Here is a 21,042-nt window from a genome sequence, read left to right on the forward strand (position 1 = left end):
GTTTCTCAGCCTTTTTAGTCATTCATAACATGGACATTTTGGGAAGAGTGTTGGCCATTTGTTTTGTAGAATGTCCCTCAGTTTAGGTTTGTCTGATGTTTCCTCATAATTCGACTTACACATTTTTGGCAAGAACACCACACGAGTGCTGTTGAATGCTGTTTCTTTCTCAGTACCTCACATCAAGAGCCACACCGTGTCAGTTTATCTCATTATTATTGACGTTAACTTCAATCACTTGGTTTAGTGGTCTCCACCAGGTTTCCCTATGGTAGTTATTTTCTATTTTGTAATTTAAGTAATCTGTGGGGAGGTACTTTGATCTAAAATCTTGTTCCTCAAAAAAAAAAAAATACTAAAAATAAATAAAATTAACTAAAGTCCTGTTCCTCATCAAGTTTGGGCCTTTTAATTCCTATCTATTTATGATCCTTGCCTGAATCAATCATTACTATGATGGTATAAAATGATTTTTTTTTAATGTTGCTTTATTTATTTTGAGGGGGGAGGGGCAGAGAGGGAGAGAGAGAATCCCAAGCAGACCTCACACTGGCAGCACAGAGCCCAACTCAGGACTGAATGCATGAACTGTGAGATCATGACCTGACCCTAAATCAAGAGTCAGACACTTAACTGACTGAGCCACCAAGGTGCCTCTAAAATGATTTTTCTAAATCTATCCCTCCTTTCCCATTTGTTTAGTTGACATTCTATTGTAAGGAAGAGCTTTTCCATATCTCATATATTTTTTAAAATATTTTATTTTATTTTTATTGATTTTTTTAACTCTAAGAGGTAAAGATTTTATTTTATTTTATTTTATTTTTTAAATATATGTATTTTTAACGTTTATTTATTTTTGAGACAGAGAGAGACTGAGCATGAACGGGGGTGGGGCAGAGAGAGAGGGAGACACAGAATCGGAAACAGGCTCCAGGCTCTAGGCTCTGAGCCATCAGCTCAGAGCCCGACGCGGGCTCGAACTCACGGACCGCGAGATCTTGACCTGAGCTGAAGTCGGACGCTTAACCGACTGAGCCACCCAGGCACCCCAAGATTTTATTTTTTTAATTTTTTTTTTTAATTTTTTCAACGTTTATTTATTTTTGGGACAGAGAGAGACAGAGCATGAACGGGGGAGGGGCAGAGAGAGAGGGAGACACAGAATCGGAAACAGGCTCCAGGCTCTGAGCCATCAGCCCAGAGCCTGACGCGGGGCTCGAACTCCCGGACCGCGGACCGCGAGACCGTGACCTGGCTGAAGTCGGACGCTTAACCGACTGCGCCACCCAGGTGCCCCTTAATTTTTTTTTTAAAGAGAGAGAGAGCATGAGCGGGGAGTGAAACAGAGGCGGGGAGAGAGAGAGACTATTAAGCAGGACTTCCATGCTCATCAACAAGCCCAGCGAGGGGTGTGATCCCACAACCCCTGGGATCATGACCTGGGCTGAAATCAAGAGTCAGATACTCAACCGACTGAGCCACCCGGGTGCCCCTAAAGATTTTATTTTTTAAGTAATCTCTACACCCAACATGGGGCTGGAACTTACAACCCTGAGATCAAGAGTCACATGCTCTACCAGCTGAGCCCGCCAGGTGCCCCCTTATCTCATATTTGTTTGTTTATTGTCAGTATGGACCCAAAGGATTCTTAGAGTGGATTATTTGTAATTATGGATTATAGCAATTTATTATAGTTATAAAATTCTGTAATTCTATACAGTGAAGTATAACTCATTAATAGTATGTATTTTAATCCTCAAATTGTGCCAGATTTTGCCAGTGGGAGCCTCCTTGGTTTCCTCCTTTCCCCTACTGTGCTGCCTGTGGCTTGTCTAATAGACCAGAAACTTTGAGAGCACCTGGCATGTAGGAGACCCTCAATAAATGTTGTTTTAACTACACTGAAAACAACAGCTCCCTTTTTAAAAATTTGCTAGGACTCTACCTTTAATACCAATAATAGTAATTTTAATGATAATTTCCCTAATTATAAAAATAATACCTGTTCTGGGTGCCCGGCTGGCTCAGTCAGTAGAGCATTGACTGTTGATCTTGGGGTCGTGAGTTCAAGCCCCACGTTGGATGTGGAAATCACTTTTTATTTTTTGTTTATTTATTTTTAAAGTTTATTTTATTTATTTTAAATTTTTAAATGTTTATTTTATTTTGAGAAAGAGAGAGAGTGTGAGCAGGGGAGGGGCAGAGAGAGAGGGAGACATAGAATCAGAAGCAGGCTCCAGGCTCTGAGCTGTCAGCATGGAGCCTGATTCAGGGCTTGATCTCATGGACTCTGAGATCATGAACTGAGCTGAAATCAAGAGTTGGACACTTAACTGACTGAGCCACCCAGGTGCCCCTGGAGATTACTTAAAAAATAATAATAATAATAAAGGTCAGGTCACGATCTTGGAGTTTGTGAGTTCGAGCCTCACATTGGGCTCTCTGCTGTCAGTACAGAGCCCGCTTCAGATCCTCTGTCTCCCTGTCTGTCTTTGCCCCTCCCCTGCTCTCTCTCTCTCTCAAATAAAATAAACATTAAAAATAAATAAATAATTTTTAAAATAATATAAATAAATAAATAATACACGTTCGGTGCAGAAAACTCAGAAGTATAGAAAACACAAAGGGGAAAACAATAGAGCAAAAATCATTCTTTGTATCAGTCAGATAATAGATCACATTTTGATGTATATACTTCCAAAAATTTTCCATATGGGTATTTCATTTTTGTGTTGTTAAAAATACTTACTATAATGCATCTACACTTTTATAGCGCTTTTCAAATTAGTCTACCATTTAAGAATGTTTATATCATACAAATCATATATCTGATAAGGAATTAATATCCAGAACATACAAAGAACCACAACTCTCTCTCTCTCACACACACACACACACACACACACAATTTAAAAATGGTCAAAGAAGTTGCATAGCCATTTCTCTAAAGAAGATAGACAAATTTCCAATAGCCACGTGAGAAGATTCTCGACGTCACTAATCGTTAAGGAAATGCAAATTAAAAACAGAATGAAATGCTACTTCACATCCATTGGGAAGGCTTTTTTAAAAACAAATAAAACGAGAAAATAATAAGTGTGGATGAGGATGTGGAGAAATTAGAACACCTGTGCATTGCTGGTGAGAAGGTACAATGGTACAGTCCCCAGGGAAAAAGAGTATAGCGGTTCCCCAAAAAATTAAACAAAGAATCACCATACGATCCAGCCATCCCACTTCTGGGTATCTCTCCAAAAGAACTGAAAGCAAAGACTTGAACAGATATTTGTGCACCTCTGTACCAGCATTGTTCGAAAGAACGAAAAGGTGGAAACAACCCAAATGTCCATCAGCAGGTGAATGGATAAACAAAATGTGGTCTATACATACAATGGAATATTATTTAGCCTTAAAATTGAATAAAACTCTGACACAGGCTGCAACATGCGTGAACCTTGAAAACATGATGCGAAGTGAAATAAACCAGACACAAAAGGACAAATCGTGCGTGGTTCCACTTTTATGAGATACCTACAACAGCCGATTTCACAGACAGAAGGTAGAATGGTGGTTGATAAGGGTGGGGGAGGAGGCAATGGGGATATTGTTCAGAATTTCTCTTTGGGGTAAAGGAAAAAGTTCTGGAGCCCATAGTGTTGGTAGTTGCACAACACTGTGAATGTATTTAATGCTGCCAAACTGAACACTTAGAAATGGTTAAAATAGGGGTGCCTGGGTGGTTCAGTTGGTTGAACATCTGAATCTTGCGTTTGGCTTAGGTCATGACCTCACAGTTCGTGGGATGGAGCCCTATATCGGACTCTGCGCTGACAGCTCGGAGCCTGCTTAAGATTCTCTCCCTCTCTGCTCCTCTCTGACTTGCACTCTCTTTCCCTCAAAATAAACATTTTAAAAAAATGGTTAAAATAGTTTCATGTTATGTATATTTCATCACGATTTCAAAAATGTTTATATCTGTACGTTTCAACCTTTACTGCATATTCCAAACTTTCAAGATCTCCTGAGGATCTTGAAAAAATACTGATGCCTGGCTCCTACCCCAGTCATTCTGATTCTGGTATGGGGTATGGCCTAGGCGTTGAGGTTTTTAAAACCCCCTAGATGATTCCAGTGGGCAGTTTGACTCCCAGTCTGATGGTCTTCCCCCAGCATGGGAAGGTCGGGCTCCCAAACCCGCCTTGGCTGGTGCAGTGAAGGTAGGGAAACAGCCCAAACCATTCTCTCTGCTGGGCACGTCCTCTCTGCCTGTGTCTCCTGACTTTAAGCCTCAGCTCTGTTAGGCCCACCCAAAGTTTCAGTGTTTGTTTCCTCTCTCATTTCTCACAACACTTACCACATTGTTGTTGGTTTTGTTTGTTTGTTTGTTTGTTTGTTTGTTTTTGAGAGAGAGAGAGAGAGAGAGAGAGAGAGAGAGAGAGAGAGAGGGAGAGAGCTCATGGCCTGTGCAGGAGCTGGGGAGAGGGAGAGAGAATCTTAAGCAAGCTCCACGGTCAGTGTGGAGCCCAACACAGGGCTCGATCCCATGACCCTGGGATCATGACCTGAGCCAAAATCAAGAGTCAGACACTCAACTGACTGAACCACCCAGGCGCCCCAGCACGTATCTCATTTTTAATTTATTTACTTGTTCACATTTTTGAGAATCTGTCTCTTGCATTAAGTTCCACAAACTCCAGGAGGGAGGAACAATGTCCTTCCACATTTTATTCTCAGCACTTCTAGCAGCACCTGGCACATAATAAATGCTCAATTAATGTTTGTGGGATGAATAAACATTGTTGCTCTTCTCTTCCATTGCCTTCCTCTCCGAGGCTCTCATGTTACTCTATGAAGGGGTCATTAACACCATTGTTCCAGCATCTTCTAGCTCTGTGTTGTTTTTTATTGTTTTCACAGAATTTTTGGCACTTGCCCAGTCGCCGCCTTCTCTTCAGGGGCTTATTCATTCCTTCATCTGTTCACTGATTCAACAAGGATTTACTGAGTACCTACTATGCCCCAGGCATTGCGGAGGAAAGGTACTTTGGGAACAAAATGACTGCTCTCATGGAACACACAGTCTGGTTGGGGAGATAACTGAATAATCACATACACATATAATTATAAACCGCGGTATTGCTATGAAAAACAGGAAAGGGGAACCCAACCCAATGTCGGGGGGTAGAAGTCAGGGGCTTCCTCGGAGAAGGTGGGTTACCTGTGCAAATGAGAATGGAGTGGGGATGGGGGGAGTCATAAAGGCAAGTCAGGCATGTGGAATAGTCGGTGCAAAGGCCCTGAGGCAAGAGGGAACACAGGATATTGGAGGGAACACGGTGAGAACTGAGGGGCAGTTAGGGGAGAGACCAGGGCTGGTCTTGAAGGTCGCCTTAAAGGTTCTGGTATTTCCCCTAAGATCAATGCAAAGATCACTGATCCTTATAAGAGTTGTGTATTGGAAAGGAGAACACGCCTACTCTTTTCCCTCAGTTCCCAGTTACTTTTCCCTCGGGTTACCAGACTGTACCACTGTTGTCCTCCTGCACCCAGGCTTCTTCCATTTCTCTGCCCTCCTCCCAGGTCCCCTCTAGAAAATTCTCCATTTCTCCCACCGCCCAGCACCCTGTCTGGGGTCTCAACCTGGTAGCCCTCTCTGGCTCTCCCCAGAGCCTGCACTCCTTTCCCCAACATCACACCCTCAGCCTCTAGACTCACCCACACAGTGCACCGCGCCCTGGTTGGGTGGCCTGCTGTGGAGGGGGCAAAACCCACAGCCCACGTGGGCTCTGAGGACTCTTGACTCCTGGCATCTAATCCCGCCCCCCCCTTCCTGCCTCCTGAGAGGAGCAACTAGGCTGTTCTAGGGGGGCAGGGAGGGCGGACTGGGAGCCTAACGGGGATTCGGTTCCACACAGGTGGAGCACATGAAAGGGAAACACACAGCAGAGGCGGCACGAGACTTTATTCTGGAGACTTCCATCACTGCGGGAGGGGTGAATTGTTGAGGGAGGGGGAGATTAAAGAGGTGAAGTGGAAGGAGCGCCCATGCTGACAAGAGTGGGGGTGAGGGGATGACAGGAAGTGTGGGGAGAAGGTGAGGCACTGGGGACAAGGGGAGGGGCAGAGGGAGGAAAGGGCTCCAGTGAGAGGGGGCAGGGAGGGGAGGTGAAGGCACTGAAAAGGCCAAAGCCTCCAGGTTGAGGTCTGGGAGCAGGCAGCGTTTTCAGGAAAGGAGGCAGGCACAGAGCGCAAAGCCGGGGGCTGGGGACATGGATAGCGTCGCGGACCCTCTGGAGGCCTGCCGCCTGGTGAGGGCCTCCTCACTTTCGGGCGCCCAGCGCCAGGGCGATAATGAAGCCCACGACCAGAAGGAACATGGCGACAGAGAGCAGCACCGTGATGACTACCATGCCCCCCGTCCGGGCCATCCCCAGCCCAATGGATTCCATCTTCCTCCCTGTCAGAAGACAGAGCGGGGAGGCCTCCGTGGGCAGGAAGAGCCCCTATCCTGACCCCACGCTCTCCGTCTCATCCAGCCATCCTTCGTCCATTTATTCATCCAACCAGCCAACTGATCCACACATCCATCACGCAGACATTTACGAAGCAGCTCCTATGTTGGTCACTGAGGGTACAGAAATTAATCGGGCGCCATCCCGACACGCACAGAACCTTTAGTTTATGAGACGAGCCAACAGGCACTTGAAATGCCAAGGGCTTAGTACGAGGACATAGGTACAAAGAAGCTAAGGGGGCACAGGGAGGGGCAGCCGGGGGATGGGATGGGAGGGCCAGGGGAGGTTTGGGGGACCCTGATGTTACTTACGAGGAAGCGTGGACATCGGGATCTCTCTACTGGACTCAGTGGATGCCCCCTTCGTCACTAGGTAGGAAACGCTTTTGTAGTGGGGTTTGAGAGAGAGAGTGGAGACTCCTCAGTGATTATCTGGGACTTGGAAGAAGACAGAGCCCAGGCACCCTCCTTCGTAGCCGTGCCCTCCTCCAAGAGAGGCCCCTTCTAGACGCCGTCAGCTGCACCCTCACTTTCTCCCCCAGGCTGACCATATCACCTCCCACCAAATGTTAGGACTCAGCTTCTCTTCCTGTCAACCCCCCGCCTCCGCCAACAGGTGCCCCAGGCCTGGATCTGGTACCTACTAGTATTTGGTTCCTGGCGCGAGGTTTGTCACCTGGTATGCACTGAGCCGGGTGACGGTGAAGCCAGCCCCACTGTCCACCACGCTCACCAGCTCCCGGCGCCCACGGCACGGAGGCACCACGAAGCTGGATTTCACCACTGGACAGGAAAGCAGGGGTGAAGTCGGGGTCATGTTTCTGGAGGCCCCAAAGAGAAGGGGCAGCAGAGTATGGATGGCTCAGGAGAAAGGTCTACAGGAAGGCAGGAGTGGGAGAAAGGGTGCTGGTGGCGGCCTGGGTAGGGGTCTCTGGGGATTAGGGGGCCACTTTGGGAGGGGGGGTAGCAAACCTTTGCTGTCATTGGCTCTCCGGACCATCAGCGTGGCATTGCCCCCAGTGAGGTGACAGGGGGGCAAAGCAACTAGCAGGCTCTCCGTCAGCGCCGGGGACAGCAGACCAGAAACGCTTGAGATGTTGAAGTCTGCTGGGGAGCCAAGAGGGAGTTCGGGGTGGGGGCACGCAATCCCCTTTCCTGGCCCTGACCCCTGGGGGCCATTTCTAAGGATGCAGAGTCCTCCCCTGCCGTGCTGCAGTCGGCCGGCAGAACACAGGCCTTTGCTTGTGTGACCACCAGGTGGCAGGCTTGGGACGCAAAAGCCGGGTCCTCCGCCAAGCGGCCAGATCCTGGGTGTCAGTAGGGGGCAGAGGTCAACCTTACCCCAATCCTTAGCCCTGGGCCCTTCGGCATATCTCTCTGCCTCCTGGGTTTGGAAGAGGACCAGGAGTGTCCCCTGGGCTCAGTGACTGATGCCTGGTCACTGCCATCATCAGCTCCCCACCCCCAACCAGCCAGGCCAGCTCTGCTTTGGGAGCCCTGGAAGGCCCAGTGCCTCCCCTCCCCACACCCCCGCCAGGGAAGGCAGAGACCTGCAGCCCCCAGGGCCAGGACAGTCAGCAGAATCAGGTTCAAGGGCAAGGTCCGGAAGGGCAGCGGGGATGCCATAGCTGGGCTGGGAGCTGGGACAGGTGCTGGCAGGCTGAGGCTTCCTGAGGCAAGTGAGGCCTGGCCCCTGGGGTGGCTGATTTTGTCTTGGGGTGGGAGTGGCTGGAGGGGAATCCTGTCCAACCTGCCCTTTGGGTCCTACAGCCTCAGGGCAGGCCCCCAGACAGGTTTTTCAGGATGGGGAGCTGGCTCTCAGGTCAGAAGTGGGGATGCCCTGGCTGGATCTTGCTGGCTTAGTCAACTGCAGAGGGGCAGAGTAACTAAAGTGGGAGGTGGAAATCACCCCTTCTTCTGGGACTCCCGCGTGTTAGGGCCTGAGTATTCTTGCCTGTGCGTGCATCTGGGGCATGGCCTGTGGAGGACTGGCCCCCTCAGGTATGGGAGTCTTCCCGGGAGTGCAGCGAGTTATGAGATTGCCGTGGCATGCAAGAAAAGGAAAGCAACGCTGAGGGGCTTCTGCCAGGGCCTTGGCCGGGCGAGGATGGGAGGGAAACTGAGGCTGGTAGGAGGGGACAGGGACAGCAGACCCAAGGGCTCCTCTTCATGGTGTCCAACGAGGCCCAGGTACTACTGCTCTGGGAGGAGCTGGGCCGAGGGACGCTAGGGAAGACTTCCAGAGAGACCGGAGGGGTGGCCATCAACCCCATCCAGCAGCGGTGGGCACAGTCAGCCTGGCTCAGCAACCACTGTTGAAACGATTGAGAATAAAGAGGAGAAACAGACCTGGTAAGAGAAAATGAAAAAGAGACACAACTCCTCTGACCGCATCCCCCAGCCCTGTGCTGGATTAGACCGGAGTGAAAGGGGAGTTATAAGCAGAAAGCAAGGAGAGACGAGGAGAAAGTGCCCACTGTGGACATGAGCCAACATGTCCCTACAGCCAAGGGGCTGCAGATGTCACAGGCTCCTTTTTGCAGATGTGGAAACAGACTCAGAGGGGAAGTCACCTGTGGGAAGCGGGATACTCCACAGGGAGAGGCCAAGAGCTGTACAGACAGCGCTGATGTAGGTCTCTGTGCCATGAACTGTTCTGTCTTCCCCAGACCCAGAGAAGGGCCAGGGTCCTGTAAGGAAGCAAAGGGTTGGTGGGGCTGTGTCCTTACTCCGATGGTGGGAAGAAGGGTAGGTTCAAAGCCTGGAGTGTGAGCCCGGGGTGGGGGGCTGGGGGTGAGGGTAAAGATAGAACTCACAGACCCAAGCAGAGGGTCAGAGGGTCTCAGACCAGTGCTTCTCCACATTGAATGTGCCTATGAATCACCAGGGATGAGATGCAGTTTCTGATTCAGTGGGTCTGAGGTGAAGCCTGAAAGTCTCATTTCTAACAAGTTTCCAGGTAACATCAATTGATGCTAGTCTGAGAGGCCCACACTTTGAATTGCCAGATGTTCCATATTGCACCCCATACACATACACACACACACACACACACACACACACACACACACACACACACACTGGTGGGGATCAGGGGCAAGTGTGTTTCCCCAGTCTCCCAGAACAGGCTGCCTTGGGGTGAAGAACTGAATTCTGTTTTTCCGGCACCTTGGCTTTTGTTCCCTTTTCCATCAGATCCTACCATCATTCTACAAACTGAAAGAGGACTGTTTGCACGTTGAGGAGAACTTTGGAGAGAGGGAAGAAGTAGGTGGTGGCATTCTAGGAGCGAGGGGATCTTCCTGATGCTCGCTCTTCAAATCCCATCACTAACCTGGAAGGATGTTTATGCTCAGGCTTGGGAGGTATGTCTTCCCATTTCACTCATAAACCAAGAAGCAGAAAGAAGAGATCGGGTTTCTTGCAGGGTGCGTTGTGTTGGGTCCACATCTAAGCCCCCATCCCATCTGAAATTATGAGTGGGGCAGAGTGGAGTAGGGCAGGGCAGAGCCCTGGCCGGATTTTAAAGGGATAAGAGGGCCCTGTGCCTTTAAGCCCTCCCTTCTCCCTCCAGCCCCCCTTCCCCACCCGGCCCTCCCCAGGTTTCTGGAGGAACTGAGAGTTGCGTCTTCTCCCTGCCCTGCCGAGCTGCTCACTGGCTGCTCTGGAGGCTGTGCTTTGCGGTCTCCATGGAAACCATTAGTTGCTAAGCAACTGGAGCATCATCTGTGCTGAGCTCTCGCATCTAATTATCCCATCACAGCGGCCGAGAAGGGTTTGGGGAGCTGCGAGGAGGGGGAGGCCAAGCGCAGGAGCAAGAGGATAACTCTTTTAGCAGAGCAGATTCACTGACACACGGAAGTCATTTAAAGCCACAGCACCCTGTGCCTCTGGAGGATGTCCTCACGATTTGGAGTAAAGGAACCAGGGCCACAAATGTCTGGAGTTTCTCTCTTGGACCCACACCTCCTAGGCTGTCTCCCCCTCAGATTCTTGATTCTAAACTCACGCAAGTTTTCTCTTCTGCCTCCTTCCTGCCAAGCTCCATACTCAAGTCAACAAACATTTTATTAAGTACCAGAACTGTGCTAGGCACCAGGTACGCAAAGGCAAAATAAGTTTCTGCCTTCAGGGAGTTCTTAACCTCTCTCTTCTGCCTGGACTAAAAGGTTAGCTCTTAAAGCAGACCTACTCTTTCTGAATTATGGTACTTTTTATCTTTTCTAGAATGTAGTAGTTTTGCAGCCACGGGATCTCAGTTGGGAACCCAGCTCTGTCTGGTATACCGATGGTTCTTGCTCCGGATGCCACTCTTCTGCTTGCCAGTCAGTTAAAAACACGTCCACTTGGGGCGCCTGGGTGGCTCAATCAGTTAAGGGTCCGACTTCAGCTCAGGTCAGGATCTCACGGTTCTTGGGTTTGAGCCCCGCATCGGGCTCTGTGCTGACAGCTCGGAGCCTGGAGCCTGCTTTGGATTCTGTGTCTCCCTCTGTCTCTGCCCCTCCCTTGCTCACGCTCTGTCTCTGTCTCAAAAATAAATAAACATTAAAAAATAAAAATTAAAAAAAACCCATGTCCACTTGACTCCATGGGCATGTGAGCCTCTGATGGGGACTATTGTCCTCCTGATGATAGGTGATACCATTTTGAACCTCAGTTTTCTCACCTATAAAATGGGAAGACTCATTCCTTCTCAATCATCTAGCAAGATATGACAGGTGTAAAAATGCTTTAAAATAAAGGTGCAGAAGGAATATTGGCCATCACTGTCACAGTCGGTGGGAGCGGACTGGGGGAGTCCTGGGGACTTGGATCAAGAAGTAATATGCAGGGCTTACCAAATGTTGGTCTGATGGGAAATGGCAGGGCCTCAATCCTTGAGATCTGAGGAAAAGGCTGGAAGGAAAGGAAAATCTGTGTGTCATTCAGGGTTGAAAGAGACCTGGATGCTCCTTTATTTTTTGTAATGCTCCCTATGATACAACCACTTACCCCAAACCTTCTTCCAGCTTTGTGACCATGTTACCTACTGTTGCAGTTTCCTTCTCTGCAGAAAGGGCCTAAAATCTGTCTCACTGAACTTATATGACCATCACTCAAGCTAATTTATTTAAGAGTGCCTAGCATGATATCTGGTTCAATAAATATTAATTTAAGTAATTCATCTTATCTTCTCCTTTAACCCTTACTGCAGATGAAGTCTAGAGGCTCAGAGGCAATAAATGAGTTTCCTGAGGTCACAGAGCTAGTAGGGAATGAGGTGGGATAGAATTTGATCAGTAGAGCTGCTCAGAATTTGATCAGTAGAGCATGCGACTCTTGATCTCAGAGTCATGAGTTCAAGCCCCACGTTGGGTATGGAACCTACTTGAAATTAAGTAATTAAAAGGAAGAAATAGGAATTTGTTTTCCCAATTCTGGCATCGATGCAGGGGGAAATGGTTGGGCAGGAAAGGTAGTGTGAACGGGAAAGTGACGGAGATGTGAGCCAGCTGTTCCTTGTATGCTAAGCATGCCACCGGGGTCCCAGGCACACAGGAACTGCCTGCTCATTCGTGTATTCATTCAGTAAACATCTGTCAAACAACTGCTCAGTAGTAGTTGCCATGATAGGTGAGACACAGACAGGACAAGAAACCATTCCTGCTCTCAAGTTGCTGAGTTTTGGAGAATGAACTGGAGGTAGCCTGGCTAAATAAGTGGAAGAAGATGGGGCACCTGGGTGGCTCAGTCGGTGAAGCATCCAACTCTTGGTTTTGACTCAGGTCATGATCTCACAGTTCATGGGTTTGAGCCCCACATCAGGCTCCGTGCTGATAGCACGGAGCCTGCTTGGGATTCTCTCTCTCTCTCTCTCTCTCTCTCTCTCTCTGCCTCTTCCCACTTGAGCCGTCTATGTCAAAAATAAATAATAAACTTAAAAAAAACACTTTTAATAAAAAAAAAAGAGAAATCAGTGGAAGAGGATATTCCAAAAAGGGAACAGCATATGAAAAGGCTCAGAGAAGTGAATTATCCTGACACTTTCTGGGAACCGTGAACAAATACACCTTGGCTAGAAAGAGGTCTTCAAAGATGAGTGGGACAATACCTCTCGCCAGCAGCTGGGTCACCAGTGGCATTGGATCCTATAGTAAGGAGCTTGGTTTTTACCCTAAAGGAAACAGAGCCTCTGAGGAGTTCTACTTGTGGAAAGAGCATTTTGGAAACAGTGTGGGAAGGGATTGGCAGGAGGTAATGGATTGGCATATTGTAGCAGGGTTAGTCTGTGTGACCAATAGAATTCAGCAGGGGCAATGGTCACTTCTGAGGCTAGATCCTAAAAGGACTTGCACCTTCCTCTTGCTCTCTCTTGGACTGTTCACTCTGGAAGGCATAGGAGCACCCCTACGGGGAGGTCTCTATGGCAAAGGATTGAGGCCTCCTGCCAACATCCAGCCTGGAACCGAAGCCTCTAGACAAGAGCCATGAGAATAAGCAAGCTTGGAAACAAATCCTCTAGCCCCAGTCAAGCCTTCAGATGACTGTGGTCCAGGTCAACATCTTCACTGCACCTTCATAAGATACTCAGCCAGAACTGCCCAGCTAAGTCTTTCCTGATTCCTGACTCTCAGAATAATATTTGTTCTCACAGGCTGCTAAGTTCGGGGGTACGTTGTTATGTAGTAATAGACAACTAATACAAAGGGGAGGACTGAGAAATGTCCACTGGGCTGGGCATCTTGAAGGACACACATCTTTCGGAGCAGCTTCCTGTAGGTGAGGAAGACAGAAGCCAGACTGCAAGAGTCTAGACATGACCGGGAGGGGAGAAGCAGAGGTAAAACAAAGGAAGGCAAGGAGACAAGGAAGGAGAGGGGAGTTTGGGATTCAGAAAAGGCTCACCTGCTGTGTTTTTAAAGGTAAAGGGGCACCTGGGTGGCTCAGTGGGTAAGCCTCCAACTTCAATTCAGGTCATGATCTTGCGGTTTGTGGGGTCAAGCCCCACATGGGGCACTGTCCTGACAGTGCAGAGCCTGCTGGGGATCCTCTGTCTCCCTTTCTCTCTGCCCCTCCCCTGCTCGTTCTCTCTCTTTCTCTCTCTCAAAAATAAATAAGCATCAAGAAGAAAAAAAAAAGGTAAAGACGTAGGAGAGAGAGGGGTGTGACTGGAGGAGGGAGAAAATGGGGTTCAGATCAGAGGTGGAGTCATTAGCCTTTGGCCATAGGAGTGACACTCTCAAAGCAGAGAGAAACTAATGGGGCAACAAGGGAGAGAAATGCGATACTTTTGTGGAGAGAGGGTGGGGGGAGAACCACAGGAGGATTAAGGGAGCTTGTCCTGATGGCTCCACTTTCTCTGGGAAGTAGGAAACTCAGTGGGGAGAAGGGCTTGGGGCCTGAAGAGGGGTGAGAGTTTGAGTAGCTATTTGTGGGAAGAGGACACAGCTACCAGGGGCCTTGAGGAAGGCTGTTTGGTGGCTGTGGCCCAGCTGAGCTTGGGGACCACTGGTCTTCAGGGGCACTGGCTGCATTAGTCAGGGTTCTCTGGAGAAACAGAGCTGACAGGATGTGTATATATAGAGAGAGGTTTATTTTAAGGAGTTGGCTCATGTGATCGTGGAGGCTTGGCAAATCCACAGTCTAAAGGGGGAGGCAGGCAGGCTGGAGACCCAGGAAAGAGTTGCAGTTGGAGTCCAAAGGTGATCTACCAACAGAAATCCTTCTTTGTGGGGCAGGCGAGAAGGGAAGTCGGTCTTTGTTTGTTCAGGGCCTTCAACTGATTGGATGAGGCCCACCACACCATGGGATAATCTGCCTTCCCTCAAAATTCACTGATTTGAATGTTAATCTTGCCCCAAAAAACATCTTCACAGAGCCATCCAGAATAACGTTTCACAAAATATCTGAGCACTGTGGCCCCGTCAAGTTGACACATAAAACTAACCATCACACTAACTTTGACATTTTGGGAGTTTTTCAAATTACACGACAGCTTGAGTGCAGAAATGATACCACCGTCAAGTTGTCCAGACTCAAGGCACAGAAAGTTGAGGGTACTGGCGAGCCTGAAGGGTTGGAGAACAAGATGGGGCTAGTTACGGAAAGGAGTGACTGGATGTGCCAGGAAGTGGGGCGCTGAGGGGTGAGGTCAAGGTCGAATGAAGCATGGGCGTGTGGACGGGGACAGGAGGGAGAGTGGCAGCCATCCAGGTGGCTGCTGGGGAGAGAAAGTCGAGGCCCTCACTGCAGCTGGATGGATCACAACATTGTGAGGTCGGACAGGGGCTGTGGACCCCTGGGGCCAGGCAGGTAACCAAATCAGTAAAACAAGGTGAGTGAAACTGAACAACATACATCTTTGAGGCCAACTTTGCCACTGGGTGCCCCAGATGGTGTCATCTGGGACAGGGTGTCAGAAGGGGAGTGGTGTTTTGCTAGTGAGCAAGGAGGAAGCATATTTGAGGCTGAAGGGATAGAGGCTGCAGGGTTGTCAAAGCAGAGGGGTTCCCTGTAGCCAGTGGGGCAGAGCCTGGCAAGGAGGGATGGCAGTGGAAGGGGAGGGAGGGGAGGAGCAGATCTAAAGAAGCAGATCTTCTGGGCAACCGCCCTGCAAAGGCCTGGCCCACCATGTTTTTCAGACTGTCAGGAGCCCCTGACAGGGTTTAAGCAGGGAAGTGGCAAAATTCAGTATTGTAGGAAAGGCGGAGGCTTGACTGCGGGGGTAATTAAGCCTCTCCTTAGGCCTAAAGGAGAGCTAATCGACCCAAGAAATAATAGTGGCCCAAATGAATATGAATTAATTTATTCAATAAATGTTTCTTACATGCCTTTGTACCAGTCACTGTGCTAAGTACCGGGCATTCAGAGGTGAGCACGATTGCTCTCCCGGAAAATTATGGTATAATGGGAGATACTGAAGAGTCCACTATTTCACTGCAGCAGGATTTCAGTAGAAAAAGTAACGCTAACAGCTATTATTTATCGAGTGTTTACCACATGTCAGGCACTGCACTAAGTCCTTCCTATATTTTCTTGCTTAATCCTCCGAGCAAACTCTGTGGGTGGCTACTGTTATTGTCCTCATTGTATTAATGAGGAAACTAAGGTCAGAGACACTAAATGACTTGCCAGAGAGGCTCCTCACTGAAAGGGTAACTTACATGGGCTTGGGCAGTCCTGGAGGGCTTCCTGGAGGAAGTAGTAAATAAGTGAAGATCTGAAAGTTGAGTAGGCATTAGCAGGGCGAAGGTGGAGGGAGGAAGGAGTGAGAGGGGAGATTGTTCTAGGCTGAAAGAGCTGCAAATGCTCATTAAGCGACTGGAGGTTTAAAGTGGAATTTGATGGAGGGCACCTGGGTGGCTCAGTCAGTTAAGTGTCTGACTCTTGATCTCAGCTCAGGTCTTGATCTCAGGGTTGTGAGTTCAAACCCCAGGCTGAGCACCACGCTGGGCATGAAGCCTACTTAAAAAAAAAAAAAAAAAAAAAAAAAAGAGGGGCGCCTGGGTGACTCAGTCAGTTAAGCGTCCGACTTCAGCTCAGGTCACAATCTCACGGTCCGTGAGTTCTCCATGAGTTCGAGTCCTGCGTCGGGCTCTGTGCTGACAGCTCAGAGCCTGGAGCCTGCTTTAGATTCTGTGTCTCCCTCTCTCTGACCCTCCCCCATTTGTGCTCTTTCTCTGTCTGAAAAATAAAAATAAACATTAAAAAAAAAAAAAAAGAGTGGAATTTGGGGAAGTCACTGGAGAAGCAGCCAGGACCAGATGAAGAGCTTTGGAAGCCCGTTTAAAGAATTTTAATTTTTATCCTAAGGATACAAAGAAGCCCCTTGAAGGATTAAAACTGGAGAGTGTCATGATCAAATTTGTATCTTATAAAGATGATTTTCGTTGTACTGTAGAGATTGTGTTGGATGAGTGGTTGGGAGATATTTTAGATGTCTCTTGACACACTGTTGAGATACAATTCTGGGCAAGAAATGACCGAAGAGAAAATTCTAAGGTGATGGTTTGGCTGGGAGGGCTATGGGGCGGGGTGGGGAGCAGGGTGAAGGACGCCTCCCAGGCTGTGGCTTGGGCAGCTGGGTGGATGGCGGCACCCTCACCAGCTGGGGTGCAGGTGGTGGTGGGAGGAGGTTTTTCTGGGAGGGGCTGGAGATCTGCGATTCCCGGTCTGGACCTCAGGAGGGCTGTGGGCCCTGGTGTGACAGCTGCAGCCTGGGGGAGGAGCGCGGCCCAGTGAGAGGACAAGAGCAAGGACAGAGCCTGGGGAACACCACTAGGGTCAAAGGCAAAGAGGAGCCTGCCAAAAAGACTGAGAAGCTTCCCTAGAAGAAAAAAGAAAAGAGCCAGGAGGGAGTGGTGTCCCAGGTCCCCAAAGAAGAATGCTTCCAGGACCCGTGGCCCACAGCAAACTGGGTCATAGGGCACCAGAGAGATTCGAAGCGTGCTCCTTGGCTTTGGCAAGTAGAAGTCATGGAGATTGCTTCAGTCTGGGAGTGAGGGTGTGTGGATGAGGACAACGGGGCTGGACAAGAGGGTGTTGAAGGACTGGCTGTCTGGGTGGAGCTGGGTCTGGGGTTCAGGGAAGGGCCAAGGCACCAGACGGCCTTGGGAGGGCAGGTGTGAAAGAGGAGGGTAGGAGTGGGGGGGGGGGACTCCCTTCCACCCCCTCCCCCCTCAGGCCGGGTCCCCTTCTAGTTGTCTGTAGAAACCTAACATGGGCAGGGGAAGGAGGTCAGGAGGGTTTCCCAGGATATTGGTGGAGTGTGAAGGGGTGAGCCGGTCTGGGTCAGTCTTCCCTGGGTCACGTCTGCAGAGGAAGGGGTTCTATCCCCTCCTCCCCCTCTACAGGGGTGAGGGGCAGAGACCTGGGAACTCAAACCCAGCGAACCCGTGGGGGGGGCCAACAGAATTGTGACCTTTAGCCCCTCTTGGGGTCCAGCTAATTTCTGCCCCACCCCCCACCCCCAGCAACTTCCGGGTTAGGCTGTGGCTCCAGCCAATCCCCAGAGAGAACAGGGAGGTGTTTCAAGGTGGCCCCTAGAAGGAAAAGCAAGGCGTGTGGGAAGGGGTCAGAATCCTCTGGAACCCCACTCCACCCTCTGGCAGGGAGGGGTAGTCTTGGCACGACTACCCAAGGTCACAGCCCTGAACTCTGCCTTCTCCCATCTCCTCAGGCCCTGTTTGATATGCACATCAGATCCGGTGCCCTTTACAAAACTGTTATTTGTACAGCCGCCCGAGGGAGGGGGAGGGAGACAGCCCCCCTCCCCCCCCCCCCCCCCCCCCCGCCGCCACCACATAGCCACTTCCACTTGCAGGGACCTGCAATCAAACACCAGCCCCCAGTCACACTCACTCACCAGCTCAGACGCTGCAAGCCTGAGTGCTCCCCACTGGGCCTTGCTGGAAGTTTCTCCTCAGCTCTGCCGGAAACGCCTGCCTCAGAGCTTCCCCTCAGCCCCGCAGTCCTCTCCCCCTCAGCCCTTCCTCCCCACTCCCCTAGCCCCGAGCTCTGAGCTCTGAGCTCCCCTGCGCCTCCCACTTAGCCTGGAGGCCGAGCTGGCTGTGGCACATTTGCCTCAAGTGTCCCCAATTCTCTGTCTCTAGGAATGGAGCTCGAGCCTTGAACGGGTCCTCCCCCCAGCACCTCCCATCCTGGCCTGAGGGGGCGGAAAGCAGGCCGCCAAGGGTAGGCAGGGGGCTCGGAGGACAGAAAATGGCTTTGGAGCAGATGGGCCAGCTAGGCGGCGGCCACTTTCCAGCTTGGGGCCTTGGTCTGGGTTTCCTGTCTGCCAGTGGGGGTGGCGCACCTAGCCCACGGGGCTGCGGTGAGGCCCCGGATGAAACAAGGCGCGAGGTGCCCAACGCCGTGCGGGGCACACAGTAGGTTCTTAACACAAGTCCCCTCCCCCAGCTTCACGTGGGGGCTCCGAGGAGGAAGACGTGGGAAGGACAGAAAGTAGGGTGGGTGGAGCAGGTTGTCCCAGAGCCAGTGAGGCACGCTGAGGTGGGGGGGGGGGGGGGTACAGATCTGTGCCAGCCCAGGCTGGAGAGGAGGGGAGAAAGTGCCAGAGCCCCGGGCCCCTCCCATGCTTCTGTCCCCACGGTCCTCCCTCGGCTGGCCTCTGGGAGGCCTCTCAGGAAGGCGGTCCTCACGCTGCGGGAGGGCTGCTGGGGCCGGCCAGCGGGGGTGGGGGGCACTGCCTCTGGGTCTTGAGCGACCCCCTCCCGTTCCCCCAACTCATAATCCGATTGATATTCCTACTCCCTCCTCTGGACCCGTCACCATGGCAACAGTTTTCTCAGTTGCACTTCATCAGTTTCTCGGCAAATCTTTTTTTCTGCCCCCTCCTTCGGTCTCTCTTTTTCTCCTCCATCAGCCCGCATTTCTACCTACTCATGGTGCCCACCTTGCCCTGCCTGTCCCAGCTTCTGTGTTTCTCACTCGCTCTCCATTTGTCCCCACCCGCTTCCGTCCAAATCTCTCTCTACAGGTCCCCTCCCGTCTCTCCCTTTTCCAGCCCATGATTGTAGCAACAAGCTAGAGTCCGTTGACCAGATAAGAACTCCTGTCCTTCTGATATCAGGGCCGAGAAGCAGAGAGGCCTGGAGGGACAGGGTTCGGGTCCCAGGGGCCCTGGACTGAGGCCCATGATGCAAAGGTGAATGTAAGGTCTAGTTTTTCCGGTTCAGCTCTGACAGGTGGGGGGGGGGGGGGAAATCAGCGTGGCTCTGGGGTGTCCTGCAGGCTATTGTCATCGGTTCGATTCCCACCTTCCCACCTCACCCTCAGAGACCTGACCCAATGGCTACAGCTACCAGGGTGCTTCTGAAACACCTAACCTTCCCTCTGACTTCTTCTGCACACAGTTCCCCTTAAATCTCTGCACCCGCTCGTTGGTCCATACCCCCTGGGATGTCCTACTATCCTGCCAACTTCCACCACTCTAAACACGAACCCTTCTATTTTTTTTTTTTTTTTAATTTTTTAAGGTTTATTTTTGAGAGACAGACGGAGCATGAGCGGGGGAGGGGCAGAGACAGAGGGAGACGCAGAATCCGAAGCGGGCTCTAGGCTCCCAGCTGTCAGCACAGAGTCCGAAGCGGGGCTCGAACTCACGGACCGTGACCTATCATAAATTTGCCACCCCTACCCGCCCCCCCCGCCCCCCCCCCCCCCCCCCCCGCCTTCGCAACGAAGCCTGTTCTAAACACGACTTTCTTCTCTCCTCCTTCCTTCTCCTGCTTTTTCTTCTTAGTTTATTGAGAGCCTTTTATGTATGAGGCTTTTCATACATATCATCTCACTTAATCTCCACAGTCGAGGAGGCGTTATCCCATACCACAAGAGAAGAAAGTGATGTTCTGAGTGGTTAAAGTAATTTGCTCAAAGTTCCACGGCGAGAAAGCGACCGAGCTGAGATTCAGCTTCAGATGTACAGAGTTCCAAAGTTGGTGTTTTGTTTTATTTTTTGCTACATCAACCTGTTTCCATAAGACTCTTGTGCTCAAAAACCTTCTGAATCTATTTTCTTATTCTTTCTTTACATGTTGGAGGCTCATTACCGTCTGACCCCATCCCACCTACAAAACCATGTATCATCGTCTCAGTGTGACACAGACCGGTATCAACCAGGAGGACAACTGTGTCATTTAGAGTTTTGTCTTCATCTCTGTCCCGTTAAATATTTTTATCATTATCTGATATGAAAACGTAGTAGCACATTTCACACATATAGCCCTGGAAGGATAGTAAACACTTTGAAGGACAAGATAAGGATCCCCCAATCGTCTCCATGCGTAGAATGTCAGGCCAACTTAACAAGATGAAATGATCAAAGGTCCGTGTAAGACCTCAGCATTGTACAATGGTGAGGCTTAGAAGCAGTTCACGTGAAAAAAAAAAAAAAGAAAAGAAAAGAAAAGAAAAAAGAAAAAGCAGTTCGGGTGAAACAGAATCACAGAAATGAGGGGTTTAGTAAGTTCAGTCTGAGTCATCAGCATGATATGGTTGCCAAAGTAAATTCAATTTTAGGTCGTATTAATAGAGATACGGTATTTGGAATAAAGGAGAGGATTGACAGCCTTGCTTGACTCTAAGTTGGCCAGGTGTTATCATGGGAGTGAAGGTTTATTGAACTGGGAATATTTAGGTTGGGTAGGAGGAGAAGAGTCAGGAGTCATTGAAGCTCAAATAAGTGAAGGGTTATCATGAGGAGGAAGAACTAGTCTTACATTTTGTGACCCGAGGAGGTAGCGCGTGCGGACTAATAAGTAAAGACCACTGGGAGAGAGTTCAGCTCAAAGGAAGGAAAAACAAATGCTCATTCATAGGGCTGCCTGGCTGGCTCAGTCAGTAGAGCATATGACTCTTGATCTCAGGGTTGTAAGTTCAAGCCCCATGTTGGGCCTAGACTTACTTTAAATACATGAAATAACTTTAATTAAAACCAAAAGCCAGGGTCACCTCGGTGGCTCAGTCGGTTAAGTGAATGTCTGACTCATCACTTCGGCTCAGGTCATGATCTCATGGTTCATGAG

General features: G+C 50.0%; 1 protein-coding gene and 1 long non-coding RNA gene across 4 annotated transcripts; both read right to left on the reverse strand.

The window, feature by feature from the left end:
• Nucleotides 1-5,948: 5,948 nt before the first annotated feature.
• On the reverse strand, nucleotides 5,949-8,719 carry UPK2 (uroplakin 2). 2 transcript variants are annotated; one of them, XM_053203998.1, is made up of 5 exons: nucleotides 8,068-8,719; nucleotides 7,490-7,624; nucleotides 7,162-7,300; nucleotides 6,830-6,900; nucleotides 5,949-6,460 (listed from the first exon to the last, which is right to left on the reverse strand). In XM_053203998.1, the coding sequence occupies exons 1-5, from the start codon at nucleotides 8,141-8,143 to the stop codon at nucleotides 6,324-6,326; spliced, it is 558 nt and encodes a 185-aa protein (XP_053059973.1). In that variant the 5' UTR covers nucleotides 8,144-8,719; the 3' UTR covers nucleotides 5,949-6,323. The 2 variants fall into 2 exon arrangements, with proteins under 2 accessions (XP_053059973.1, XP_014937535.2); XM_015082049.3 differs by having other exon boundaries at nucleotides 7,490-7,621; nucleotides 8,068-8,717.
• A 6-nt stretch (nucleotides 8,720-8,725) lies between these two features.
• LOC128311924 (uncharacterized) lies at nucleotides 8,726-17,996 on the reverse strand. 2 transcript variants are annotated; one of them, XR_008290632.1, is made up of 4 exons: nucleotides 17,862-17,996; nucleotides 11,356-11,413; nucleotides 9,091-9,207; nucleotides 8,726-8,829 (listed from the first exon to the last, which is right to left on the reverse strand). It is a non-coding gene; the product is annotated as an uncharacterized LOC128311924 (long non-coding RNA). The 2 variants fall into 2 exon arrangements; XR_008290631.1 differs by lacking the exons at nucleotides 11,356-11,413; nucleotides 17,862-17,996 and adding an exon at nucleotides 9,334-11,280.
• Nucleotides 17,997-21,042: the final 3,046 nt, after the last annotated feature.

Source organism: Acinonyx jubatus, chromosome D1, assembly GCF_027475565.1.
Source record: "Acinonyx jubatus isolate Ajub_Pintada_27869175 chromosome D1, VMU_Ajub_asm_v1.0, whole genome shotgun sequence".
In the NCBI taxonomy this organism is placed as follows: domain Eukaryota; kingdom Metazoa; phylum Chordata; class Mammalia; order Carnivora; family Felidae; genus Acinonyx; species Acinonyx jubatus.

Excerpts from the sequence above, each read along its gene's own strand:
- UPK2 (XM_053203998.1), bottom strand. The coding sequence starts at position 8,143 with ATGGCATCCCCGCTGCCCTTCCGGACCTTGCCCTTGAACCTGATTCTG. Across the intron at positions 7,625-8,067 it reads CCTGGCCCTGGGGGCTGCAG|CAGACTTCAACATCTCAAGC; the intron begins GTCTCTGCCTTC and ends TTGGCTCCCCAG. Across the intron at positions 6,461-6,829 it reads CCCGATGTCCACGCTTCCTC|GGAGGAAGATGGAATCCATT; the intron begins GTAAGTAACATC and ends GTCTTCTGACAG.